The sequence below is a fragment of the Ranitomeya variabilis genome, chromosome 4 (genome assembly GCF_051348905.1).
Source record: "Ranitomeya variabilis isolate aRanVar5 chromosome 4, aRanVar5.hap1, whole genome shotgun sequence".
Classification (NCBI taxonomy): Eukaryota; Metazoa; Chordata; class Amphibia; order Anura; family Dendrobatidae; genus Ranitomeya; species Ranitomeya variabilis.
In genome coordinates, this window is record NC_135235.1 from 459,501,474 (window position 1) to 459,528,679 (window position 27,206).

Genomic DNA, 27,206 nt, shown 5'->3' on the forward strand with positions numbered 1-27,206 from the left:
CCCACGCAGTAGTATACAGTACAGCCCACATAGCAGTATACAGCACAGCCCATGTAGCAGTATACAGCACAGCCCACGTAGCAGTATACAGCACAGCCCACATAGTAGTAGTATACAGCACAGCCCACATCTCTCCTCCCCCTCCCCGAGAATGGCCCCACAGTCCAATAAAAAGAAAAACACACTCCTCACCTCTCCTCATGCCCGTGTTGCTCCCTGCTCCTGTCTTGGTGGCTGCCGCCACACTGCCTGGGACACAATGAGTGCGCGCGCACCTGCAGTGTCAGGCAGAGTGGGGAATGATGGGAGAGGGAGCATCAGCAGACGCTCTCTCCTCCATCATTGCATTCAACTGTACCGGCATCATAGACGACGGTATAGTTGAATGCGGCGGCGGCGCTGGTGGGGGGGTGAGTCGGCGCGCAGTGGCCCACTACTGGCACCTGCCCTTCTGGTATTTACCAGAACTGCCCGATGGCCAGTCCGGCCCTGCTACCACTTCTAAACTTCAATATTTTTTGCATGGCTCTCACCAATATTTTTTTAAATAAGTCCCATAGTACAGCATAACATACTAAGCAGCCTTAATGTGGCTAGATCCAATCCTATTCAGATGAATTAATGGATTTTTTTACTTTGTATTCTTTGTTTTTTTTAATCTAATCCTAATGACTTGTGTCGTTGCCTTTTATGACCTCATCTATTTAGTTCAAATATTTACTGAGCGTACTTTTTATAATATGTGATTGTTCTATACTCCACCCACAGGTCACATCCATATGCCAAATAATTGGCACACTTGCCAATCTTATTGAACTATGTATTGTGCAACCTACTATTAATTTGTTGGCTAACAGGTTTATATTATGCAGATGAAGTGTCAATCTGCTTCTCCCAACATATTATACTTAAAGAGTAAATCCTCAAAAATCAAGTTACTGTGTATCCTATTCTTGGTATAGTGGAAAACTAGTTTACTGCTGAGTATCTGCTTTACAGCTCCGTCCTGAATAGAAGGGAAATGTGCATGCTAGGCTACCCACTCCATTCATTCTTTATGGGGGCGGCCATTGGCCTTACTATACACTGCTGCTGAATTGCCAGCTTTTCTGCAATCTATCTATGTAATTATATATAATCTGTGCTTTGGTCTAATGAGTCCTCCACAGTCACCAGACCTAAACCCAATTGAGATGGTTTGGGGTGAGCTGGACCGCAGAGTGAAGGCTAAAGGGCCAACAAGTGCTAAGCCTCTCTGGGAACTCCTTCAAGATTGTTGGAAGACCATTCCCGGTGACTACCTCTTGAAGAGAGAATGCCAAGAGTGTGCAAAGCAGTCATCAAAGCAAAAGGTGGCTACTGTGAAGAACCTAGAATATAAGACATAATTTCAGTTGTTTCACACTTTTTTGTTAAGTATATAATTCCACATGTGTTAATTCATAGTTTTGATGCCTTCAGTGTGAATGTACAATTTTTATAGTCATGAAAATACAGAAAAATCTTTAAATGAGAAGGTGTGTCCAAACTTTTGGTCTGTACTGTGTATATACACTCACCGGCCACTTTATTAGGTACACCATGCTAGTAACGGGTTGGACCCCCTTTTGCCTTCAGAACTGCCTCAATTCTTCGTGGCATAGATTCAACAAGGTGCTGGAAGCATTCCTCAGAGATTTTGGTCCATATTGACATGATGGCATCACACAGTTGCCGCAGATTTGTCGGCTGCACATCCCAAAGATGCTCCATACAAGGCAGGATGGATCCATGCTTTCATGTTGTTTACGCCAAATTCTGACCCTACCATCCGAATGTCGCAGCAGAAATCGAGACTCATCAGACCAAGCAACGTTTTTCCAATCTTCTACTGTCCAATTTCGATGAGCTTGTACAAATTGTAGCCTCAGTTTCCTGTTCTTAGCTGAAAGGAGTGGTACCCGGTGTGGTCTTCTGCTGCTGTAGCCCATCTGCCTCAAAGTTCGACGCACTGTGCATTCAGAGATGCTCTTAGGCCTACCTTGGTTGTAACGGGTGGCGATTTGAGTCACTGTTGCCTTTCTATCAGCTCGAACCAGTCTGCCCATTCTCCTCTGACCTCTGGCATCAACAAGGCATTTCCGCCCACAGAACTGCCGCTCACTGGATTTTTTTTCTTTTTCGGACCATTCTCTGTAAACCCTAGAGATGGTTGTGCGTGAAAATCCCAGTAGATCAGCAGTTTCTGAAATACTCAGACCAGCCCTTCTGGCACCAACAACCATGCCACGTTCAAAGGCACTCAAATCACCTTTCTTCCCCATACTGATGCTCGGTTTGAACTGCAGGAGATTGTCTTGACCATGTCTACATGCCTAAATGCACTGAGTTGCCGCCATGTGATTGGCTGATTAGAAATTAAGTGTTAACAAGAAGTTGGACAGGTGTACCTAATAAAGTGGCCGGTGAGTGTATATATATATATATATATATATATATATATATATATATATATATATATATATATATATATATATATATATATGTCACTGACATCTTTATATCTATTTTTTGTGTATATATCTATTCTATTCTAACCCGTCACTCTGTGATTTTACTGTATGCGGCAGATGAATTGCCGGCTTTTCAAAGGATCTAGAGGTGTGTTTCTATAGGAAGTAGTTTTTTGTTCTCTGGGGGCATTTAACTTTATTAGCATGCACAAAGAGACACAAGTTAGCGGTAAATGGCAATGAGGGAATAAGACCCCTTAGCAACCGCTGTTTAATATGTGTCAGCGGTCGTTAAGGATTTAAAAGATCACACTTAATAGGTAAAAATATACTCTTTATTAATACATAAATATGCACAAAATACACTATCCAATAGTGAAAATAAACCCTACAACCTAATACATGAAAAAAAACAACAACTAAAGACATCATGGGAGGGCCCCACAAACACACCTGCTCATACAATTACATTTCAACAGGAACTATAAGGTGTAAGTTATATAAGGGTATTATAAAAAAAAATCTACTGTCTCACTTAATAGTAAATTATCAATAAACAATAAAGTCAATACCTGTGGATATGATGAGGCAGGTAAATGGATGGCCAAGTGAGCAAACACCCCACATTTCACTTCATCATGTGGTCACACCTCTGAGATGTTTTCCCAGGAAACCTGCTGTTTATCTGCCTCACCATTCCGTGCTGATAGATAACATATTTTGTGCATTAATCTAGTGTATATTTTGATATTGACCCCTTCACGGCCTTGCATTTTTCCATACTTTCATTTTCTCTTCCCCTTTTTCCTAAGAACCATAACTTTTTTTTATTCTTCCATCCACATGGCAGGATGAGGGCTTGTTTTTTGTGGGATGAGTTGTGCTTTTGAATAACATCATTCATTTTATCATGTGATGCACAGTAAAGTGTGAAAAAAATCAAAGTGTATTGAAATTGCAAAAAAGTACAATTTCACAATAGTTTTGGGTATTTTTATATTTACCATGTTCACTATATGGTAAAACTGATCTGGCACTATGATTCTATAGGTCTTATAAAAAAAACAGAATAAAAGTAAGATAAAACCAGTACAATTGAGTACCAGGTATACTCCAAAATATAACTACATACAAAAGCGAGGGAGTACAAAACACCTACTGCATATAAAATATAGCAAATATTTATTGTTTGTAAAAATACCATATACACAATAATAAACAACAATATATGGACAAAGATAATTAAAGTGAAGGACACAAGACAAAAAAGGATCCAGCACAGTTACATATATAAGGACCTGGAATTTAGAGACCAAAATTTTTTTTTTCTCCATGATGCAATAATATGATGTAAATATATAGATATAAATGTATTGCAGCACTATCACAGTACTAAAGCAGTTGATATAACAAAATGGGTGTAGCTAGGGTAAATAAAAGCCTACTGCCCTCATAGCTATGACCCCATAAACACCCAAGACATAAATAGTCCAAATTTAGCACTCAGAATCAGTCTCAAGCACCGGGCTGCGTGGTCTGACTGGTTACCTGGACCTATTTGGATGAGACTGTTTCTGAGTACTAAATTTGGACTATTTATGTCTTGGGTGTTTATAGGGTCGTAGCTATGAGGGCAGTAGGCTTTTATTTACCCTAGCTACACCCATTTTGTTATATCAACTGCTTTAGTACTGTGATAGTGTTGCAATATATTTATATCTATATATTTACATCATATTATTGCATCATGGACAAAAAAAATTTTTTGGTCTCTAAATTCCCGGTCTGTCATGATCTCTGCAGGCAGAGATCATAGCAAGCCTATAGAGGGACAAGCTCTCGGAAGATGGAACTATACTGACCATGAACTAAGCCTGCCGCGCAACTAGAAATAGCCAGGTAGCATTTCCTATTTATCGCTAGATGCCCAGCTCTGGCCTAAGACCTAAATAGCTAGCAGAGGGAAATATAAGACCTGGCTCACCTCTAGAGAAATATTCCAAAGAAGACAGTAGCCCCCCACATATAATGACGGTGAGTTCAGATGAAACAACAAACGCAGCAGGAAAATAGTCTTAGCAAATTTGAGGTCCGCTTACTAGATAGCAGAAGACAGATAGTATACTTTCATGGTCAGCAGAAAAACACTAACAAAACACCATCCAGAGATTACCTTAAACTCTGGCATTAACTCATAACGCCAGAGTAGCAATCCCTGATCAACGAGAGCTTTCCAGACACAGTAACAAAACTTCAGCTGTGAACTGGAACAAATAGGCAAAACAAAACATAGACAAAAGTCCAACTTATCTAGTAGTTGTCTAGAAGCAGGAACAAGCACTGAGAGGCATCAGAAAACATTGTTGACCGGCAAGAAACCACCAGAGAAATGAGCTTAAATAGCGACACCCACTACTGATGGAACCAGGTGAAACAGGAAGGAGGATGACAAGTCCAATTCCACAAGCGGCCACCGGGGGAGCCCAGAATCCAAATTCACAACAGTACCCCCCCCTCAAGGAGGGGGCACCGAACCCTCACCAGATCCACCAGGGCGACCAGGATGAGCCCTATGGAAGGCACGAACAAGATCAGAAGCATGAACATCAGATGCATTGACCCAAGAATTATCCTCCTGGCCGTAACCCTTCCAGTTGACCAGATACTGGAGTCTCCGTCTGGAAACACGAGAGTCCAAAATTTTCTCCACAACGTACTCCAACTCACCCTCAACCAACACCGGAGCAGGAGGCTCAACTGAAGGTACAACAGGTACCTCATACCTGCGCAATAACGACCGATGAAAAACGTTATGAATGGAAAAGGACGCAGGGAGGTCCAAACGGAAAGAAACAGGATTAAGAATCTCCAATATTCTATAAGGGCCGATGAACCGAGGTTTAAACTTAGGAGAAGAGACCCTCATAGGGACAAAACGAGAAGACAACCACACCAAATCTCCAACACAAAGCCGAGAACCAACACGACGATGACGGTTGGCAAAACGCTGAGTCTTCTCCTGGGACAACTTCAAATTGTCCATAACCTGCCCCCAGATGTGATGCAATCTCTCCACCACCGCATCCACTCCAGGACAATCCGAGGATTCCACCTGACCGGAGGAAAATCGAGGGTGAAACCCCGAATTACAGAAAAACGGGGACACCAAGGTGGAAGAGCTGGCCCGATTATTGAGGGCGAACTCTGCCAATGGCAAAAAAGCAACCCAATCATCCTGGTCAGCAGAGACAAAACACCTCAGATATGTCTCAAGGGTCTGATTAGTCCGCTCGGTCTGGCCATTAGTCTGAGGGTGAAAAGCAGATGAAAAAGACAAATCTATGCCCATCCTAGCACAGAATGCCCGCCAAAATCTAGACACAAATTGGGTACCTCTGTCAGAAACAATATTCTCAGGAATACCGTGCAATCGGACAACATTCTGAAAAAACAGAGGAACCAACTCAGAAGAAGAAGGCAACTTGGGCAGAGGAACCAAATGGACCATTTTAGAGAAACGGTCACAGACCACCCAGATGACAGACATCTTCTGGGAAACAGGCAGATCAGAAATAAAATCCATCGAGATGTGTGTCCAAGGCCTCTTAGGAATAGGCAAGGGCAACAGCAGTCCGCTAGCCCGAGAACTACAAGACTTGGCCCGAGCACAAACGTCACATGACTGCACAAAGACTCGCACATCTCGTGACAGGGAAGGCCACCAGAAGGATCTTGCCACCAAATCCCTGGTACCAAAAATTCCGGGATGACCTGCCAATGCAGAAGAATGTACCTCAGAGATGACTCTGCTGGTCCAATCATCCGGAACAAACAGTCTATCAGGCGGACAACGATCCGGTCTATCCGCCTGAAACTCTTGCAAGGACCGCCGCAGATCAGGAGAAACGGCCGACAAAATTACTCCCTCCCTAAGGATACCTGTGGGTTCAGAATTACCAGGAGAGTCCGGGTCAAAACTCCTAGAAAGGGCATCTGCCTTAACATTCTTAGAACCCGGTAGGTATGACACCACAAAATTAAAGCGAGAAAAAAAATAAAGACCAGCGCGCCTGTCTAGGATTCAGGCGTCTGGCAGTCTCAAGATAAATCAAATTTTTGTGGTCAGTCAATACCACCACCTGATGCCTAGCCCCCTCGAGCCAATGGCGCCACTCCTCAAACGCCCACTTCATGGCCAAAAGCTCCCGATTCCCAACATCATAATTCCGCTCTGCGGGCGAAAATTTGCGAGAAAAGAAGGCACAAGGCCTAATGACGGAGCAGTCGGAACCTTTCTGCGACAACACTGCCCCAGCTCCGATCTCCGAAGCGTCAACCTCAACCTGAAAAGGCAGATTCACATCAGGCTGACGCAACACAGGGGCAGAGGCAAAACGGCGCTTAAGCTCCTGAAAGGCCTCTACAGCATGAGGGGACCAATTAGCAACATCAGCGCCTTGTCTGGTCAAATCAGTCAGTGGTTTAACGACATCCGAAAAACCAGCAATAAATCGGCGGTAAAAGTTGGCAAAGCCCAAAAATCTCTGAAGACCCTTAAGAGAGGAGGGCTGAGTCCAGTCACAAATAGCTTGCACCTTGACGGGATCCATCTCAATGGAAGAGGGAGAAAAAATATACCCCAAAAAGGAAATTTTCTGGACCCCAAAAACGCACTTAGACCCCTTCACACATAAAGAATTAGCCCGCAGAACCTGAAAAACTCTCCTGACCTGCTGGACATGAGAGTCCCAGTCATCAGAAAAAATCAGAATATCATCCAGATATATTATCATAAATTTATCCAGAAAATCACGGAAAATATCATGCATAAAAGACTGGAAAACTGAAGGGGCATTAGAAAGACCAAAAGGCATGACCAAATACTCAAAGTGGCCCTCGGGCGTATTAAATGCGGTCTTCCACTCATCCCCCTGCCTGATCCGCACCAAATTATACGCCCCACGAAGATCAATTTTAGAGAACCACTTAGCACCCTCTATACGAGCAAACAAATCAGTAAGCAATGGCAATGGGTATTGATACTTAACAGTGATCTTATTCAGAAGCCGATAATCAATACATGGTCTCAAAGAGCCGTCTTTTTTTGAGACAAAGAAAAACCCAGCTCCCAAGGGAGAAGAAGATGGACGAATATGTCCCTTTTCCAAAGACTCCTTTATATATTCCCGCATAGCAGCATGTTCCGGCACAGACAGATTAAACAAACGACCCTTTGGATATTTACAACCCGGTATCAAATCTATGGCACAATCGCACTCACGGTGCGGAGGTAACGACCCAAGCTTGGGTTCGTCAAAGACGTCTTGATAATCAGAGAGGAACTCAGGGACTTCAGAGGGAATGGACGACGAAATAGAAACCAAAGGTAAGTCCCCATGAATACCCTTACATCCCCAGCTCAACACAGACATTGCTCTCCAGTCCAAGACTGGGTTGTGAGACTGCAACCATGGCAATCCCAGTACCAAATCGTCATGTAAATTATACAGCACCAGGAAACGAATAATCTCCTGGTGATCCGGATAGATACGCATGGTAACTTGTGTCCAGTATTGTGGTTTATTATTAGCCAATGGGGTGGAGTCAATCCCCTTCAGAGGAATAAGAGTCTCCAAAGGCTCTAAATCAAAACCACAACGATTGGCAAAGGACCAATCCATAAGACTCAGAGCGGCGCCAGAGTCAACATAGGCGTCCGTGGCAATGGATGACAAAGAGCAAATCAGGGTTACAGACAAAATAAACTTAGACTGAATGGTGCCAATGGAAACAGACTTATCAAGCTTCTTAGTACGCCTAGAGCATGCTGATATAACATGAGTAGAATCCCCACAATAGAAACACAATCCATTCTTCCGTCTAAAATTCTGTCGCTCGCTCCTGGACAGAATTCTATCACACTGCATACTTTCTGGCGTCTTTTCCATAGACACCGCCAGATGGTGCACCGGTTTGCGCTCCCGCAGACGCCTATCAATCTGAATAGCCATTGTCATGGACTCATTCAGACCTGCAGGCACAGGGAACCCCACCATAACATCCTTAACGGCATCAGAGAGACCTTCTCTGAAAGTTGCCGCCAAGGCGCACTCATTCCACTGAGTAAGCACAGACCATTTACGGAATTTTTGGCAGAAAACTTCAGCTTCGTCTTGCCCCTGAGATAGTGCCATCAAAGTTTTCTCTGCCTGAAGTTCCAAATGAGGTTCCTCATAAAGCAAGCCCAAGGCCAGAAAAAACGCATCCACATCGCGTAACGCAGGATCCCCTGCTGGCAATGAGAAGGCCCAATCTTGAGGGTCACCCCTGAGCAAGGAAATCACAATCCTAACCTGCTGAGCAGGGTCTCCAGCTGAACGAGACTTCAGGGACAAATAAAGCTTACAATTATTTCGGAAATTCTGGAAGCTAGCTCTATTCCCTGTGAAGAACTCCGGCAAAGGAATTCTCGGCTCAGATACCGGAGCATGTACCACAAAATCTTGTAAATTTTGTACTTTCGTGATGAGATTATTCAAACCCGCAGTTACACTCTGGAGATCCATTATTGTCAGGTGCACACAGAGCATACAGAGATTAGGAGGAGAGATAGAAAAAAGACTGCAGCAAGGCAGACTGGAGGAAAAAAAAAAAAAAAAAAAAAAAATTCCAGCAGACTTCTTATAACTCTCCTTTCTCAACCTGGGTCTTTAACACTTTATCGGCCGGTCAAACTGTCATGATCTCTGCAGGCAGAGATCATAGCAAGCCTATAGAGGGACAAGCTCTCGGAAGATGGAACTATACTGACCATGAACTAAGCCTGCCGCGCAACTAGAAATAGCCAGGTAGCATTTCCTATTTATCGCTAGATGCCCAGCTCTGGCCTAAGACCTAAATAGCTAGCAGAGGGAAATATAAGACCTGGCTCACCTCTAGAGAAATATTCCAAAGAAGACAGTAGCCCCCCACATATAATGACGGTGAGTTCAGATGAAACAACAAACGCAGCAGGAAAATAGTCTTAGCAAATTTGAGGTCCGCTTACTAGATAGCAGAAGACAGATAGTATACTTTCATGGTCAGCAGAAAAACACTAACAAAACACCATCCAGAGATTACCTTAAACTCTGGCATTAACTCATAACGCCAGAGTAGCAATCCCTGATCAACGAGAGCTTTCCAGACACAGTAACAAAACTTCAGCTGTGAACTGGAACAAATAGGCAAAACAAAACATAGACAAAAGTCCAACTTATCTAGTAGTTGTCTAGAAGCAGGAACAAGCACTGAGAGGCATCAGAAAACATTGTTGACCGGCAAGAAACCACCAGAGAAATGAGCTTAAATAGCGACACCCACTACTGATGGAACCAGGTGAAACAGGAAGGAGGATGACAAGTCCAATTCCACAAGCGGCCACCGGGGGAGCCCAGAATCCAAATTCACAACACCGGTCCTTATATATACTGTATGTAACTGTATTGGATCCTTTTTGTCTTGTGTCCTTCACTTTAATTATCTTTGCCCATATATTGTTTTTTTATTATTGTGTATATGGTATATTTACAAACAATTAATAAATATTTGAAATATTTTATATAGGTGTTTTGTACTCCCTCATTTTTGTATGTAGTGATTCTATAGGTCAGTATGAACACGTAGAAACCAAACATGCATATTTTTTTTTATTTAAGTGGTAAACCAAAGTTCGGAAATTTGTAAAAAAAACACATTTAGCTTGTGTTACCATTTTCTGAGACCGCCAACATTTTTATTTTTCGTTTTATGAAGCTGTGTGACGATTTCCTTTTTGTGATCTGAATAGACACGATTGTGGTGTTTTGATTTTTTTTCTCGTTATGCGTTTTACCAATTGGATTAATTTATTTAATATTTTGATGGACTGGACTTTTTTGAATACAGTTATACCAAATATTTACATTTTTTTATTGTTTTACTTTTAGCAGGGCAAATGGGGGTTGATTTGAATATTTGTGTTTTTCTCATACATTTTTTTAAAAAAACATTTCTCAGTTTTAACTGTATTTAATAGTCCCCTTAGGGGACTTGAAGCTGCAATTGTCTGATCGCTTTGTATAGCTAAAATCATGATCTTCTATGAATGACTGCCATGGGCTGGATTTCACAGGAAAATCGTAATGACAGGTTCGGGGGTCATCAGCAGACCCCTGGCTGTCATACCAACCCATGGTTGTGTTGAATGACATGCCCCCTCTGCCAGCATGTGTTTAATTGAGCTTTCAGAAATTAACAGTGGGACTTAAATTAACAGCGGCAGATGGAGCTCCACTCCACAGTCAGCCATCATGTACGAGGAAGCTGGATTGAGTGCTGTGACATGACTTTTGACATACAATTACCCCATGAACTTTTTCCTCATTTTTGTCACGTTACACCAACAAACTTAAATGTATTATATTTGGATTTTATGTTATATACCAACAATGTGTCTACCAGCTTTGCACATATAGAGGCTAAAAGTTTGGCCCAATCTTCTCTGAAAACTACTAGCTCTAGCTCAGTGAGATTGGATGAATAGTGTCTGGGAAGAGCAATTTTCAAGCCATGCCACAGATTCTCAATGGGATCTAGGTCTGGACTGTGACTAGGGCATTCAAACCCATGAACATGCTTTTATCTAAACCATTTCATTGTAGCTCAGGCATTATATTTAGGGTTGTTGTCCTGCTGGAAGTTGAACGCGCAACCCTGTTTCAAGTCTTTTGCAGCCTCTAGCAGGTTTTCCTTCAGGATTGCCCTGTATTTAGCTCTAGCCATCTTCTCATCAACTTCCACCAGCTTCCCTGTCTCTGCTGAAGAAAAGCATCCCCACAGCTGATGCAGTCATCACCTTGTTTGATGACAGGGGTGGTGTTTTCATGGTGTGCAGTGTTCACTTTCCATCACACACAGCATTTTGCATTGATTGCAAAAGTTCTACTTTAGTCTCATCTGACCAGAACACCTTCTTCCACATGCTAGCTGTGTCCCCTACATGACTTTTTTCAAACTGCAAACAGTACTTCTTATGGCTTGCTTTCAAAAATGTTTTTTTTCATGGTCACTCTTCTTTAAGGGTCAGATTTGCGGACAATGCAACTAAGGCCAGGGACACACACAACGTATAAAAAAGGTCCGTTTTTCACGGACGAGAATCGCACAAATGTTTCCAAAACAGTGATCCATGTGCAGTTTCCTCGCATCAAATGATCCCTTTGACATCCGTGTGACATCCGTATGGCATCCGTCCTGCAATATTTTCTCGCAGGCTTGCAAAACCGACATAATGGATTTATGTGCTCCAATGTTTGGTAAAACATATATACAGTATATATATATATATATATATATGTCATTGAGACACATATATATATATTCTGTATTTATATTTAATTCAGCACGAGATATGTTAAAAGCCGGTAATTCAATTGCCGGCTTCTCATTTCTCCTTCCCAATCCCGACAGGATATGAGACATGGTTTACATACAGTAAACCATCTCATATCCCCCTTTTTTTTTGCATATTCCACACTACTAACGTTAGTAGTGTGTATGTGCAAAATGTGGGCGCTGTAGCGTGTAAAATAAAGGGTTAAATCGCGGAAAAAATTGGCGTCGGCTCCCGCGCAATTTTCTCCGCCAGAGTGGTAAAGCCAGTGACTGAGGGCAGATATTAATAGCCTAGAGAGGGTCCATGGTTATTGGCCCCCCCCGTGGCTAAAAACATCTACCCCCAGCCACCCCAGAAAAGGCACATCTGGAAGATGCGCCTATTCTGGCACTTGGCCACTCTCTTCCCACTCCCGTGTAGCGGTGGGATATGGGGTAATGAAGGGTTAATGCCACCTTGCTATTGTAAGGTGACATTAAGCCAGATTAATAATGGAGAGGCGTCAATTATGTCACCTATCCATTATTAATCCAATAGTACTGTGATAGTGCTGCAATACATTCATATCTATATATTTACATCATATTATTGCATCATGGAGAAAAAAAAAAATTTACATTGAGTTGCGGTGAGGCGCCCTCTGGTGGATGAACTCATATGAACTCAAGCGTGGGAACTTTTCCAAGGCTCCAGTTCATGAGAACATCCACCAGAGGGTGCATAACCGCAACTCAATGTGAGTACAGATCACCAGGGCCGGCGTTAGGGGCAGGCAGACCAGGCAGCTGCCTGGGGCCCCCACTCCCCCAGGGGCCCCCAGCTAGCGGCAAATCACGCAGCCGCTATGGGGCCCCGGGCCCCTGTGAGGCAGGGGGCCCGCCTGCCGCCAGCGCTGACTCCCCCGCCGCATTGAACTGTACCGGCATCTGCCGGTACAGTTCAAAGCAATGATGGAGGAGAGAGCGTCACCTGACGCCCCCTCTCCCATCATTCCCCGCTCTGCCTCTCTGACACAGCGGGTGCGCGCGCACTCACTGTGTCCCAGGCAGAGCAGCTGCAGCCGCCGACACAGGAGCAGCGCGGGCACGTGTGGAGAGGTGAGGAGCTTGTGTTTTTTTTTTTTTCTTTTTACTGGACGGGGAGAGGAGAGGGGAGGAGGGGAGAGGAGAGGAGAGGGGGGGATGTGAGCTGTGGTGTACACCACTGGGGGCTGTGCTGTATACTACTGGGGGCTCTGCTGTATACCCCTGGGGGCACTGCTGTACACCACTGGGGGCTGTGCTGTATACTACTGGGGGCTCTGCTGTATACCCCTGGGGGCACTGCTGTACACCACTGGGGGCTGTGCTGTATACTACTGTGGGCTCTGCTGTATACCCCTGGGGGCACTGCTGTACACCACTGGGGGCTGTGCTGTATACTACTGGGGGCTCTGCTGTATACCCCTGGGGGCACTGCTGTACACCACTGGGGGCTGTGCTGTATACTACTGGGGGCTCTGCTGTATACCCCTGGGGGCACTGCTGTACACCACTGGGGGCTGTGCTGTATACTACTGGGGGCTCTGCTGTATACCCCTGGGGGCTCTGCTGTATACCCCTGGGGGCTCTGCTGTATACCACTGGGGGCTGTGCTGTATACCCCTGGGGGCTCTGCTGTATACCCCTTGGGGCTCTGCTGTATACCCCTTGGGGCTCTGCTGTATACCCCTGGGGGCTCTGCTGTATACCCCTGGGGGCTCTGCTGTATATTACTGGGGGCTCTGCTGTATATTACTGGGGGCTGTGCTGTATACTACTGGGGGCTCTGCTGTATACCCCTGGGGGCTCTGCTGTATACCCCTGGGGGCTCTGCTGTATACCCCTGGGGGCTCTGCTGTATATTACTGGGGGCTCTGCTGTATATTACTGGGGGCTGTGCTGTATACTACTGGGGGCTCTGCTGTATACCCCTGGGGGCTCTGCTGTATACCCCTGGGGGCTCTGCTGTATACCCCTGGGGGCTCTGCTGTATATTACTGGGGGCTGTGCTGTATATTACTGGGGGCTGTGCTGTATACTACTGGGGGCTGTGCTGTATACCCCTGGGGGCTCTGCTGTATACCCCTGGGGGCTCTGCTGTATATTACTGGGGGCTCTGCTGTATATTACTGGGGGCTCTGCTGTATATTACTGGGGGCTGTGCTGTATACTACTGGGGGCTCTGCTGTATACCCCTGTGGGCTCTGCTGTATACCCCTGTGGGCTCTGCTGTATACCCCTGTGGGCTCTGCTGTATACCCCTGTGGGCTCTGCTGTATATCCCTGTGGGCTCTGCTGTATACTACTGTGGGCTCTGCTGTATACTATATGGAGGACTATGGCGTGTGCATTTTAATATATGGAGGACTATGAAGAGTGTATTATACTATATGGAGGACTGTGGAGCACATTATATTATATGGAGGACTATGGGGTGTATTTTACTAAACAAGTAAAATGCTGCATATTCATTGGGTGATTGGATTGTTTATGCCGGAATAAAAATCATTGTTCTCAGCAGCACATCACCCTATGTAAACTGTAGATGTGCTGCTGATAACATGATACTGTATGGTGATCTGTTAGTGATCTATTAGTGATCGTTCTGTCTCATCATTATTCCTCAGATGGTGGAAAGAGGCCGGGAAACAAGCGTCCAACGACTTCAGTATTGTCGATCACACTCGTTTAGCGGCCTGAGATCAGCGCAGGTAAATACAACCGAAATGCTTCTGTGTGATGTGCAATATGTTAGCATTTGGGGCCCCATTTTAAACTTTGCCTAGGGCCCCACTTTGCCTAAAACCGGCCCTGCAGATCACCCAGCTTTCCTTCATTCCCCGGGGTTACAGGCACGAGCGAGTGCTTTAGCGCAGCTCCTGCCTGTAAAATAATTAACCCCTTCAGATGGATTACCTCGTGGGACCTGACAGTTCATCAGAGGGTATGTATATTGTGGGTTTATTATGTTGCCAAGCGAGGGTGTTCCGGATGGATTGAGAGAGCAATAAAATACTAAAACAACCTGTTTGTTTCTTTCATTAAAATACTTTTTAATAATGTGTGTGTGTTTTATTAACCATTTCCTACTATTGGATTAATAATGGATAGGTGTCATAATTGACGCCTCTCCATTATTAATCTGGCTTAATGTCACCTTACAATAGCAAGGTGACATTAACCCTTCATTACCCCATATCCCACCGCTACACGAGAGTGGCCAAGTGCCAGAATAGGCGCTTCTTCCAGATGTGCCTTTTCTGGGGTGGCTGGGGGCAGATGTTTGTAGCCAGGTGGGGGGGGGGGGGCAATAACCGTGGACCCTCTCCTGGCTATTATTATCTGCTCTCAGTCACTGGCTTTACCGCTCTGGCTGAGAAAATTGCGCGGGAGCCCACGCCAATTTTTTCCGCCATTTAACCCTTTATTTTAGCAGCTACAGCGCCCACATTTTGCACATACACACTACTAACATTAGTAGTGTGGAATATGCAAAAAAAAAAGGGATATGAGATGGTTTACTGTATGTAAACCATGTCTCATATCCTGTCGGGTATGGGAAGGAGAAATTAAAAGCTAGCAATTGAATTACCGGCTTTTCACTAACACCGCTGCGTATTTCTCGCAAGTCACACTGCTGGTCCGTGTGGAATCCGATTTTTTCTCGCACCCATAGACTTTCATTGGCGAGTCTCGGCCGAGATACGCTGACAATCGCAGCATGCTGCGATTTCCCTCGGATCCTGAATACGGTGGAGAAAATATCGGATGATGGGAGCTGCACCATAGGTTAACATTGGGCCGAGTGCTATGCGATTTTTTATCGCATAGCACTCGTCCGTATTACGGTCTAGTGTGACCCCGGCCTAATAGTTGTACTTTGGGCATATTCTCCCACCTGAACTGTGGATCTCTGCAGCTCCTCCAGAGTCACCACGGGCCTCTTGGCTGATTCTCTAATTAGTGCTCTCCTTGCTTGGGATGTCAGTTTAGGTGAACAGACATGTCTTGATAAGTTTGTTGTTGTGTCATTCTCCTTCCATTTTTGGATGAATGATTGAACAGTGCTCTGTGAGATGGTTAGAGCTTGGGGGCTATTTTTTAATATAACCTAACCATTCCTTACGCTTCTCCACAATTTTATCCTTGACTTTTCTGGTGTGTTCCATGGTTTTCATTGTGCTATTTGTTTTCTAATGATCTAAAATGACCTTCTGAGGCATTCTCAGAACATCTATCATTAGACTGAGAATAAACTACACATAGGTGGACTCCGTTTTCTAATTATGTGACTTATGGAGGCACATGGTAGCTAATGATTTTATTTAGGGGTATCAGACTACTGAGGGCTGAATACAAATGCAAATCACACTTTTCAAATTCTGATTTTTTAAATAATTAGAAAACCATGTAACATTTCCTTTACACTTCGCAAAAACTTGCTACTTTGTGTTAGTATATCACATAAAATCCCAATAATATGCATCTAAATTTGTGTGCGTAATGTGAAAAAATGTTGAAAAGCTCGTTTGGTTTGAATACTTTTTCATGGCACTGTATCATGCACATCTTTTGCATTTTCATTTCAGCAAACTGTATAATTTTATTCAGTTATTGTATGTGAATCCTTTTCATCTCCCATCTTTGAAAGCATTATTAAAGTAAGTGAAACTTACTGATCACTGGGGGATCTGACTGCTGGAGGTTCCAGGTATCCCTAAAAACTCATACAAAGGATGCTAAAGTGAGTCTGAAACCCTTAGCTATATTTGGTTATGCTTTCTTTGGGATCTTTATGGAATTTCTATTATTAAAAATTTTCTATTAAAGTTTTACGTTTTATATGGAGCTGAAATCAATATTTTTCTACTGGATACCTCACGCTTGGTCCGTACTATTCTATATAAATCGCATGGGGTGAGCAATCTACTATTTTCTCACTTTTATCCAAAGCCCTGTGCTGAATGGAGGGGAAGTATGTAAACTCCATACTGTTCATTGTTCATGGGTCTTCTGGGAATAGTTTAGCTCTGTAATCATCTTTTTCCGGTAGTCCCAAGAAAAATAATTGCATATCGTACCAATACTTACACTCCATTCAAAATGGAAAAGTGACCCCATTCCCAGGTTTCAAAGCCTAGTGAAGTTAGAAAATGCAAATATAATTTTTCCTATTATGCACTCGGGTCTCCAAACCCCAGACAATAGTAAATCTATGATTTAAAAAAAGAATAAATACAAGTCACCACACTGCTCATCCAGTCCTCTGCACCTCTTCTTTATGCCTTTTACTTTCGCCCACATTCTTTTTTTTGACAGCTTCGCTCTGACCAGGCCTCTGACCTCACTGCATGGATTGCCATTGCAGCACATGTCGCGACCTTATGACATGCATTGCCCAAGGCCTAGTCTATACCTCGGGTGACACACCTTGTGAAATCATAACATGTGTTATGATGCACAGTGACATCAGAGGTATACTTAACACTAAAAGTACTGGCAAAGAGTGATGCAGGATGAAGAGGATGAGCAAGCTAGAGGAAGGTGCAAAGGACAGGCATCGAGGACTCAGCAATGGGTGGCAAGGATGAGAAAACAGTTGAGGTTTGAGGTGAGTATTCTTTTTTTCATTCAATTTCTGTCTGCTCTCTATGGTACTGCAAAATGGTGGCCAACTGGCCTTGATTTTGATGAACTTGTCTGGCAAGAAATATGGATCTTGGAGAATGCAAATTTTTGTAAAGTCAAGGAGAAATCACTTCTAATCGTACAAATTAGCTCATCTCTTTGTAAAATGCAATATGCTTTAATTGAAGGAAAAATACCTTGACAACACATCAAAACATCTCACATTGATTTATTGTGTCTAAATTTTTTTAAAAAAAACTAAACATGAGGTTTTCATCATAGTGTATGAAGACCACTGCCACATCACAGCAAACCTCTTAGTGGGTCTCTAACCATCAGTGCTGAAGTGATGCAACATCAACAGGGAAAGCAACTCAGACACCCCAAAGTACCCATGCTTCAAGTTCTATTTAAAATGTATGTTTGTGGACTGTCATGTATAAATGATCTCCAAAATCTCTTAGCTACATAGCTACTACATATGAGTTCATAATTTTGCTTTTCCTAAACAGTGAATATAAGGAACTTTTGTTGTAGCAGTGTGAACAAACTAGATTTATTTCAGATGGATATTTTCTCATGATTTAGTTTGATTTGTTGACTTATTTTTGATCATGTTGTTCTGAAACATTGTGATGAAAGTAGTAGTAGTAGTAGAAAAAACATCTGGCAAACAATCATAACACAGCAGTACCAATACACATGTTGGTCCATGTTGGCCAATGACACTCGGCGACAAACGAAAAATCTTTTTTGGGGAATAGTTTTTCAGCTACATACTTTCGATCTGCAAATTCAAACCCTGCCATCTTGATTCTATATGGTAACAGACTGTGATCATTTTGGTTGATATTATTCATTTATGTCAGTTAAAATCTAATAAATCTAATGTTTATAGGCACCTTTAAAAATAGTGAAGCTAGGTGTAGCATAAAAGCACAAAAACAGTAATATAAATATCTTCTCTGTCATAAATCCCAGTGTAAAAATATATTCAGAGAATTGACTACACATTTTATTTTTCTAAGAAATACATAAGCCCAGGATTTTTGTCTGTATTAAGATCCAAGTGCAGTCAGCTCCATAAAGAAGACAGTACATCCACACCTAAGCCATACTGTTAATAAATAAGATTATATTTTACATCTCTATAAATATTCTTTGGGTTAGTGTCTGCAATTTAAGCATATGTTTTTCTGTTTGGTTTTGTTAAGTAATGTAATAGGCAGAGGTTATAAATTACGTAAATATATGTGATCAAGGCTTTTCATTGTCATAGACTTCATATTTTGTTCCTTACCATTTCTATTCACTAAATAGTATATAACTACTACTGATACACGTTCGTTCTAATGATCGTAGGTTGTAGCAGTCTGACTCTAGTAATATGCCATCATTTCAGATCACAGTATGTTCAACCAAATACTCTATTAAATTAATTTTTCCATCAGTATTACCCCTGTTCATATGCCTTATCATGACTATTCAATAAGGACCTTATTTTATGAACCACTAAAATAGAATAGCTCTTGCTGAATTGGATTAGCTAATGCAATACTGCATTTGCCTGTTTTAGAGAAATTTGCCAACTTATGGCTTTTTCGCTTGGCAAAATCCGTTGTTTGTCAGAATTCTGTTGTAGCTCACAAACTGTAATGAGGCATTTTACAGCTTGTGAATTTTAGATTCAAAGTTAGTATCTTGATATTATAGATCAAATGATCACTGTATCTCAAAGATACATGTATTTCAAATGTGTGCAACTATTTCAGTCTTTTGATGTTCAAACTAACTTATTCTATTGAAGTAAGTGAAAGAAGCCTGAGGAATTATGGACACATATAAAGACTATTATTACTGAAGAAACCAGTAAGACAATAAGGCATAAGAGACTTCCCGCAGACATGCTTAACGAGAGAGAACCTAAAAATTATCGAAGAAAGACGAATTGCAAATGCAAAATGTGACAAGCAGCATGCAGCAAACATCAATAAAAGACTAATAAGGGTACCGTCACACAGTGCCATTTTCATCGCTACGACGGCACGATTCGTGACGTTGCAGCGTCGTATAAGTATCGCTCCAGCGTCGTATACTGCGGTCACACGTTGCAATACACGGCGCTGGAGCGATAATTTCATGACGTATTTGCGATGTAGAAGCCGTTGGTTACTGTGCGCACATCGTATACAACCTGTGTCACACAATGCAATCATGCCGCCACAGCAGGACACTAGACGACGAAAGAAAGTTTCAAACGATCTGCTACGACGTACGATTCTCAGCGGGGATCCGGATCGCAGTAGCGTGTCAGACACAGCGATATCGTAAATGCATCGCTGGAACGTCACGAATCGTGCCGTCGTAGCGATCAAAATTGCACTGTGTGACGGTACCCTAAAGCGAGCCATTCAAACAAAGAACTTAATTACTAAGAGATACGTACAGAGATAGAAAGTGAACATCTGAGGAGTACGACCACGAAGGCATACCTAAAGATCAAAGAGATACAACCAATATTTCAGCCAAGAGTGGGCATGTTGAAAGACGCCAACACAAAACTGGATTATAAGTCACGCTGTATAAGGACATAGTGCCTGAATAGAACACTATTCAAATAGGAAACAGAATCCAGCACTTTTAAAGCTGCAAGGGATTTGCTGCCCAGGAGATTTGTGCAAATTTCCTGCTCAGCCTATTCCACATAGTACTCTGACTAGAATCTATCTGAAGTAGATTTTGTTGACCGAGTTGTCACTAATTTCATTTGTTGGATTGTGATTCTTATTAAAGCTAAAAATTTTCATGCAACTTTAAGAGTGCCTGATTCTGTTTCTTATTTGAAAGACACAAACAGGAGCAAATTAATTGACCCACAACAGATCTAGGAAAGATGAAAAGAATACACAGAGCACCTCAATGACACAGGAAGAAACTGTAATTGGAAATGATAGAAAGTCAAACATCGTGAAAAACAAAGTTGTTGCTTTCACAAAGCTTCTAACAAACAACAAAACACCTGGATGTGACAATGTTCCAGTAGAGCTAATACAGTCTTCAGAAGGAGTTTTTGTAATCACACACCTGCGCCAACTGATAGACCGTCAAAGGACTAGACAAGATTAGTCTTTTTTTGTTTTCAGAAGTAGGGAGATGAGTCCAACTGTAAACTATCACACCGTGCACTCATACCTCATGCCAGCAAAATACTACTTGCTTCATCAACTACAACAAACCATTCAACTATGTTGATCACCTGAAGCTTTAGATAGCCATGAGGATATGGATGTGCAGAACCATCTGATCAGCCTCATTAGGAACCTTTACATCAGACATGAAGCAACAGTCCGAACGGTACATGGTTAAATGGGATGGCTCACAGTAGAGTGAGTCATCAGACAAGGCTGTATCCTGTCACCATGTCTCTTCAATTTATAGGCAGAAGCTTCCACATTTTTTGGATTATAAGACACAATTTAGGGAGAAAAATGGAGGAGCATCTTATAATCAGAAGGTAACTTATCAGGGGAGGGGTGGTGGCTGTGCTGCAGTGCAGTAATAAGAGGCAGGGTTGCTGCTTCAAGAGACTGGCGATGGTGGCAGAAGTAAGGCGATGCTGCAGGCCCTAGATATAGTCATCGGTGAGCAGAGTCCTTTTTCCATTGATTTGCCCGCTATGGGCTTTGGGAAAATGGCAGCCGGCAGAGGCGCATGCACAGATTTCGATCTCGGAAGATGAGATCTTGTCTCCTGAGATCTTAATTTGCACATGTGCCACCTCCAGTGGTCAATTTGCTGAAGCCCACCGCAGGGAATTAAATGGCATATTGGACGCTGTTCACCAGCGCCGACATCTTATGAGAGCCCAGGGCCCCCAGCCTCACACTGCCTGGATGCCCCCTCCTCCCAGCCCAGGGCCCACAGCATCACCCCACTCCTGCCACCACTGCCAGCCTCCTGAAGCAGCAACCCTACCTCCTGTGACCCCGCTCCGCTGCGCCCTGCAGTAAGCTATCATTAAAATGGACTACAAAACCACTATTTTTTTCTTTTATTTCCCATTTGGGGTGCATTTTATGTTCTGATGTGTCTTATTGTCCATAAAAATGTTCAGGAAGGCTGAGGTTTCCAAAAAAGAAAGAACCAAAATTGCTGGTTGAATCATCAACAGAATCTTAAATACACAGACAATACAACTTTGATAGCAACAAGCGTAGATGAAATTAAAAACTAACTACCGAGTGTCAAGCTAAGAAGCTTGAACACATGACTACTATATATAAAGAAGACTCAATATAAAGGAGACTACTGCCAAGTTCGACCAGGACACATTTGAAATGGATGGCGACAAACTGGAAGTTGAAAAGGACTTCAACCTACTCAGATCAATGATCACTCAAGATGCAGTGATAACATTGGAAATTAATAGGAGAATAGCTATGGGTAAATCAGCAATGAAATCACTGGACAATGTCTTCAAATCGAGGAACATTTCACTGACGAAGACACAGCGCATAGATAGTTTGATCTTAAGTGTGGTAACATACGGATGCGAAACATGGATGATAAGGAAACAAGGTGGAAGAAAAATCGACACCTTCGAACTCTGGTGCTGGAGAAGGATGTTACCAATATAATATATGGCAAGAAGAATACATAAATCAATTTTGAAACAAATCAAGCCAGTCACAAACATGTAAATTAAAGCAAGTATCACCAAGCTACAATTTGCCTAATATGGACACATCATATGAAGACAGCAGTCACTGGAGAAGTACATCATGCTTGGAAGAATAAAAAGAACAAGGTGAAGAGGAAGACCAGCTACCCAATGGCATGATGCTATTATGATAAGGATGGAGAAGACCCTTGTGGGCCTAGCTAGGTTTGTACAAGATTAATTTCCAACTGATAGTTCATACATTAAGTTGCCATGGATTGAGATCCAGTTAAAGGCTTTAAAAAAAAAAAAAATCATTCTGCCTGTTTGTTTCTTAATTTTGTGTTTTGGGCACTTGGTCAATTATGATGCACTCTAAAGATAACTAATACTAAAACAGTTGCATACAATGTTGTTGTAGTTAAGTAAGAAAGCACAGATTTACCAAACCCTCTATAACACCAGTTTACGTGATAAAGACTTGTCGTGCTGTCAATGTCATGAACATGAGATTATAAATTTAACATCAATTTAGAAATTATTATGAGACCCCACATTCGTGCACATTTTTCATTTATGTACTATTGTTACAATAATTCTACATGATTGTGCTGGAAACTTAGAGCCACAAAAACAATGGAAAAATACATACATGTAGACAAAATACTTTTCACCTAAATTGTTGGGGCTGTACAACGAGGCCCTCTTCTGCCACCGGCATGGATAATATTAAGGATATCAAAGAAAAGATCAAAATCTTTGGGTGCCGGATTGGATAGTTTCATCATTACTAATCTAAACAGCACAACACCCATAAAACCTCTACTTTACTTTGATGTCCTCAATTATACATCATTGACTCACAAGGTCATCAACAGTAATCACAAGAAACTAGGATATTTTTTTATCATTGTACACATAAGAACCATCCACAATACTTACTCAGAAACCAACTGATCAGCATTGATACTAGGTATTTCAATAGAAGAGCAGTCAAACAAAACCAATAGCACAAATGTAACCAAAGAAGCATCATATGCAAGCTTTATACAATTAATCATGGGTGTGTGTAGCAAGAAAAATAAATCTACACCCAAACTTAGATATTTATTTTTTTAGTCATATCTCAGTTGTTTCTACTTACAATACAAAGAATACAAAAATTAAGATGAAAAGTTGTCATCTTTGTAACCTAACTCACGATAGCTCACTCCTCCACTCACCTGTCATGTCGTCTGTATGTTGTCCTTATGCGATTCAGGCTGTGCACTTGGACTACGTAGTCATGGAATGACATCAAGTAATACCCAGAGCTGTATTTATAACTGAGGCTTGCTGTTCTCCTCCTTCCTAACTTAATTACAATTTAAATGAACTGGGTGAGGTTCAATACACTTTCATTCAACTTGTTCTACCAAACTAGTAATCACCTTTACATGGAAGAATGTAAATAATGTAAATACTAATGTCCTACTGTTTCCCTATAGTCAATGACTGGTTTTATTGCTGCTGATGCACCCTACAAGTAGTGCACCAGTCTGCTCTCAAGAACAGTACATCGCAAACAAAACTATATAACGAGTCACAATTTTGTTTTTACCCTGAATCCCTCAGCTTTTTACAACTCATCTGTATGTATCAGAAAAAAAAAGTGAATTGGTGATCTGTAGCCCGGAAATTGGTGTTCATAAATCTGCGTCATTTTTTTTTTTTTACCAGTGTACACTGCTCAATCAAAACATTACAGCCCCTAACATAATTCATTAATATAATTGATTAAAGTTGATGTCTGATGATAGGAAGATAGACAAGGATGTGAGTGACTCAGACGAGGACAAGATGACTGAGAATAAAAAAAAAACAGCAACAGGGTCATGGGCACCAAAGGCATTTTGATGCTGATGAAAGCAAAGCTAAACTAAAGTAAGTTGATCTAACTTCTAGGGCCGTGTTTTCTTACAGAAATCAAACTTTTGGTTTCAACATCTGTGGGCTTCCTTTCAAGAACATGATCTTTTGAATAAAGTGGAAATTAGATGCTTGGTGCACTGTCGCAGTTCTTCAGTGAGTTTTGCCACCTACCTTTCTCCTCTGCTTCATTGACAGAACTGGTTTCATTGGCTTCAGCACTGTCAAAAATTCCCTGTGGTGGAGACTTATGTAAAACCATTGCCGATGGACTGACCATACATTTGCCTTCTATTTATCGTGGTGTTCTATTCAGATCGGTCCCCTGATGAACCCCCCAAAATGGAGGGATACGCGTCAGGACAGGGAATAAGTGTAATCAATGAAGATTTTAGACTGAGCTAAGTATGGCATGTAAAATATTCCTGGACATCTATTTTGTGATGGTTATGTATTGATGGACACATGTCTCTTCTGTATAATATATCAATATTTTATGATGAATTGTCATGACTGATTTGTTTCCTTATACACTAATGCTCTTTATTTTCTCATTATTTAGTGGAATTTGAACTAATATTGATGGGTATGTTGGCATACCTACCATTTGTGCTTGATAATATCTAGTGTAGGTGCGTAATTGTTGAGAAGGGGTGCCATGGCGTCATAATAGGGTGCCAACCTCTGCAGTTATGTAGGAAAACAGGTTTGTAGAGCTTATTAGGGATTGATAGCTTCTTTTTTGGTCCTAGATACACCTATCATTACACACACCTTTTTACCTTTGCCGCCAGCTGCAGCTAACACAACCCGCTATCAGGGCCCGCAGACAGGGCCGGACTGGCCATCAGGCAGTTCTGGCATATGCCAGAAGGACCAGTGGCAGTTGTGGGCCACTCGCCAGTGCCTACTCACCCCCCCACCAGCGCCTCCGCATTCAACTATACCAGCGTCTATGACGCCAGTACAGTTGAATGCAACGATGGAGGTGAGAGTGTCTGCTGTCGCTCCCTCTCCCATCATTCCCCGCTCTGCCTCTGACACTGCGGGTGCGCGATGATGTCATATCATCGCGCACCTGCTGTGTGTCGGGCAGACTGCAGCTGCTGAGACCGGAGCCAGGAGCAGTGCGGGCACAAGGAGAGGTGAGGAGAGTGTTTTTTAAAAAAATATATATCAATGAGTGATAACTGGATTGTGGGGCTATTGGGGGATTTATTACATCCTATGGGGGCTGTGCTGTATTACATTCTATGGGGGCTGTGCTGCATTACATTCTATGGGGGCTGTGCTGTATTACATTCTATGGGGGTATTTATTACATTCTATGGGGGCTGGCTGCATTATATTCTATGGGGGCTGGCTGCATTACATTCTATGGGGGCTGGCTGCATTACATTCTATGGGGGCTGGCTGCATTACATTCTATGGGGGCTGTGCTGCATTGCATTCTATGGGGGCTGGCTGCATTACATTCTATGGGGGCTGTGCTGTATTACATTCTATGGGGGCTGTGCTGCATTACATTCTATGGGGGCTGTGCTGCATTACATTCTATTGGGGCTGTGCTGCATTACATTCTATGGGGGATGTGCTGCATTACATTCTATGGGGCTGTGCTGCATTACATTCTATGGGGGGCTGGCTGCATTACATTCTGTGGAGCTGTGCTGCATTACATTCTATGGGGGCTGTGCTGCATTACTTTCTATGCGGGAGGGCTGTATTACATTCTATGGGGGAGGGCTGTATTACATTCTATGGGGGAGGGCTGTATTACATTCTATGGGGAGGGCTGTATTACATTCTATGGGGGCTACATTACATTATATGGGGGCTGTATTATATTCTATGGGGAGGTGGGCTGTATTACATTCTATGGGGGGCTGCATTACATTCTATGGAGGCTGTGCTGTATTACATTCTATGGGGGCTGTGCTGCATTACATTCTATGGGGGCTGGCTGCATTACATTCTATGGGGGCTGGCTGCATTACATTCTATGGGGGCTGGCTGCATTACATTCTATGGGGCTGGCTGCATTACATTCTATGGGGGCTGGCTGCATTACATTCTATGGGGGCTGGCTGCATTACATTCTATGGGTCTGGCTGCATTACATTCTATGGGGCCGTGCTGCATTACATTCTATGGGGGCTGGCTGCATTACATTGTATGGGGGCTGGCTGCATTACATTCTATGGGGGGGCTGTTTTACATTCTATGGGGGCTACATTATATTCTATAGGGGCTGTATTATATTCTATGGGGAGGTGGGCTGTATTACATTCTATGGGGGCTGTATTACATTCTATGGGGTGCTGAATTATATTCTATGGAGGGGCTACATTAAATTATATTGCGCCTCCATCTTGTCATGTGCTACTCTCTTCCTGTGCCCTCATTTTGTCGTGTGCTCCCATCCTGCACCCCAATCCTGTCATGTGGTGCTCCCATCCTGCACCCTCATCCTGTCATGTGGTGCTCCCATCCTGTGCCCCCATTCTGGTATGTGCTGCCCCCATCCTGGTATGTGCTACTCCAATTCTGTGCCCCCATCCTGTCATGTGGTGTTCTCATCCTGCGTCCCCATCCTGTCATGCGGTGCTCTCATCCTGCATCCCCATCCTGTCATGTGGTGCTCTCATCCTGCGTCATGTGGTGCTCTCATCCTTTATTATAGATATATATATACATATATACACTCACTGGCCACTTTATTAGGTACACCTGTCCAACTTCTTGTTAACAATTAATTTCTAATCAGCCAATCACATGGCGGCAACTCAGTGCATTTAGGCATGTAGACATGGTCAAGACAATCTCCTGCAGTTCAAACCGAGCATCAGTATGGGGAAGAAAGGTGATTTGAGTGTCTTTGAACGTGGCATGGTTGTTGGTGCCAGAAGGGCTGGTCTGAGTATTTCAGAAACTGCTGATCTACTGGGATTTTCACGCACAACCATCTCTAGGGTTTACAGAGAATGGTCCGAAAAAGAAAAAAAATCCAGTGAGCGGCAGTTCTGTGGGCGGAAATGCCTTGTTGATGCCAGAGGTCAGAGGAGAATGAGCAGACTGGTTCG

At 42.8% G+C, this 27,206-nt stretch overlaps 1 protein-coding gene across 1 annotated transcript in view; it reads right to left on the bottom strand.

Moving 5' to 3' along the window:
* The window catches only part of LOC143769024 (protein-glutamine gamma-glutamyltransferase E-like), a 93,725-nt gene extending 70,218 nt beyond the window's left edge, over positions 1–23,507 (bottom strand). Inside the window, exon 1 of the mRNA XM_077257626.1 lies at positions 23,439–23,507. Within this exon, the coding sequence (XP_077113741.1) occupies positions 23,439–23,445 (7 nt within the window). The 5' untranslated portion in view covers positions 23,446–23,507. The remainder of the gene's footprint in view (positions 1–23,438) is intronic.
* Between the last annotated feature and the right edge of the window lie 3,699 nt (positions 23,508–27,206).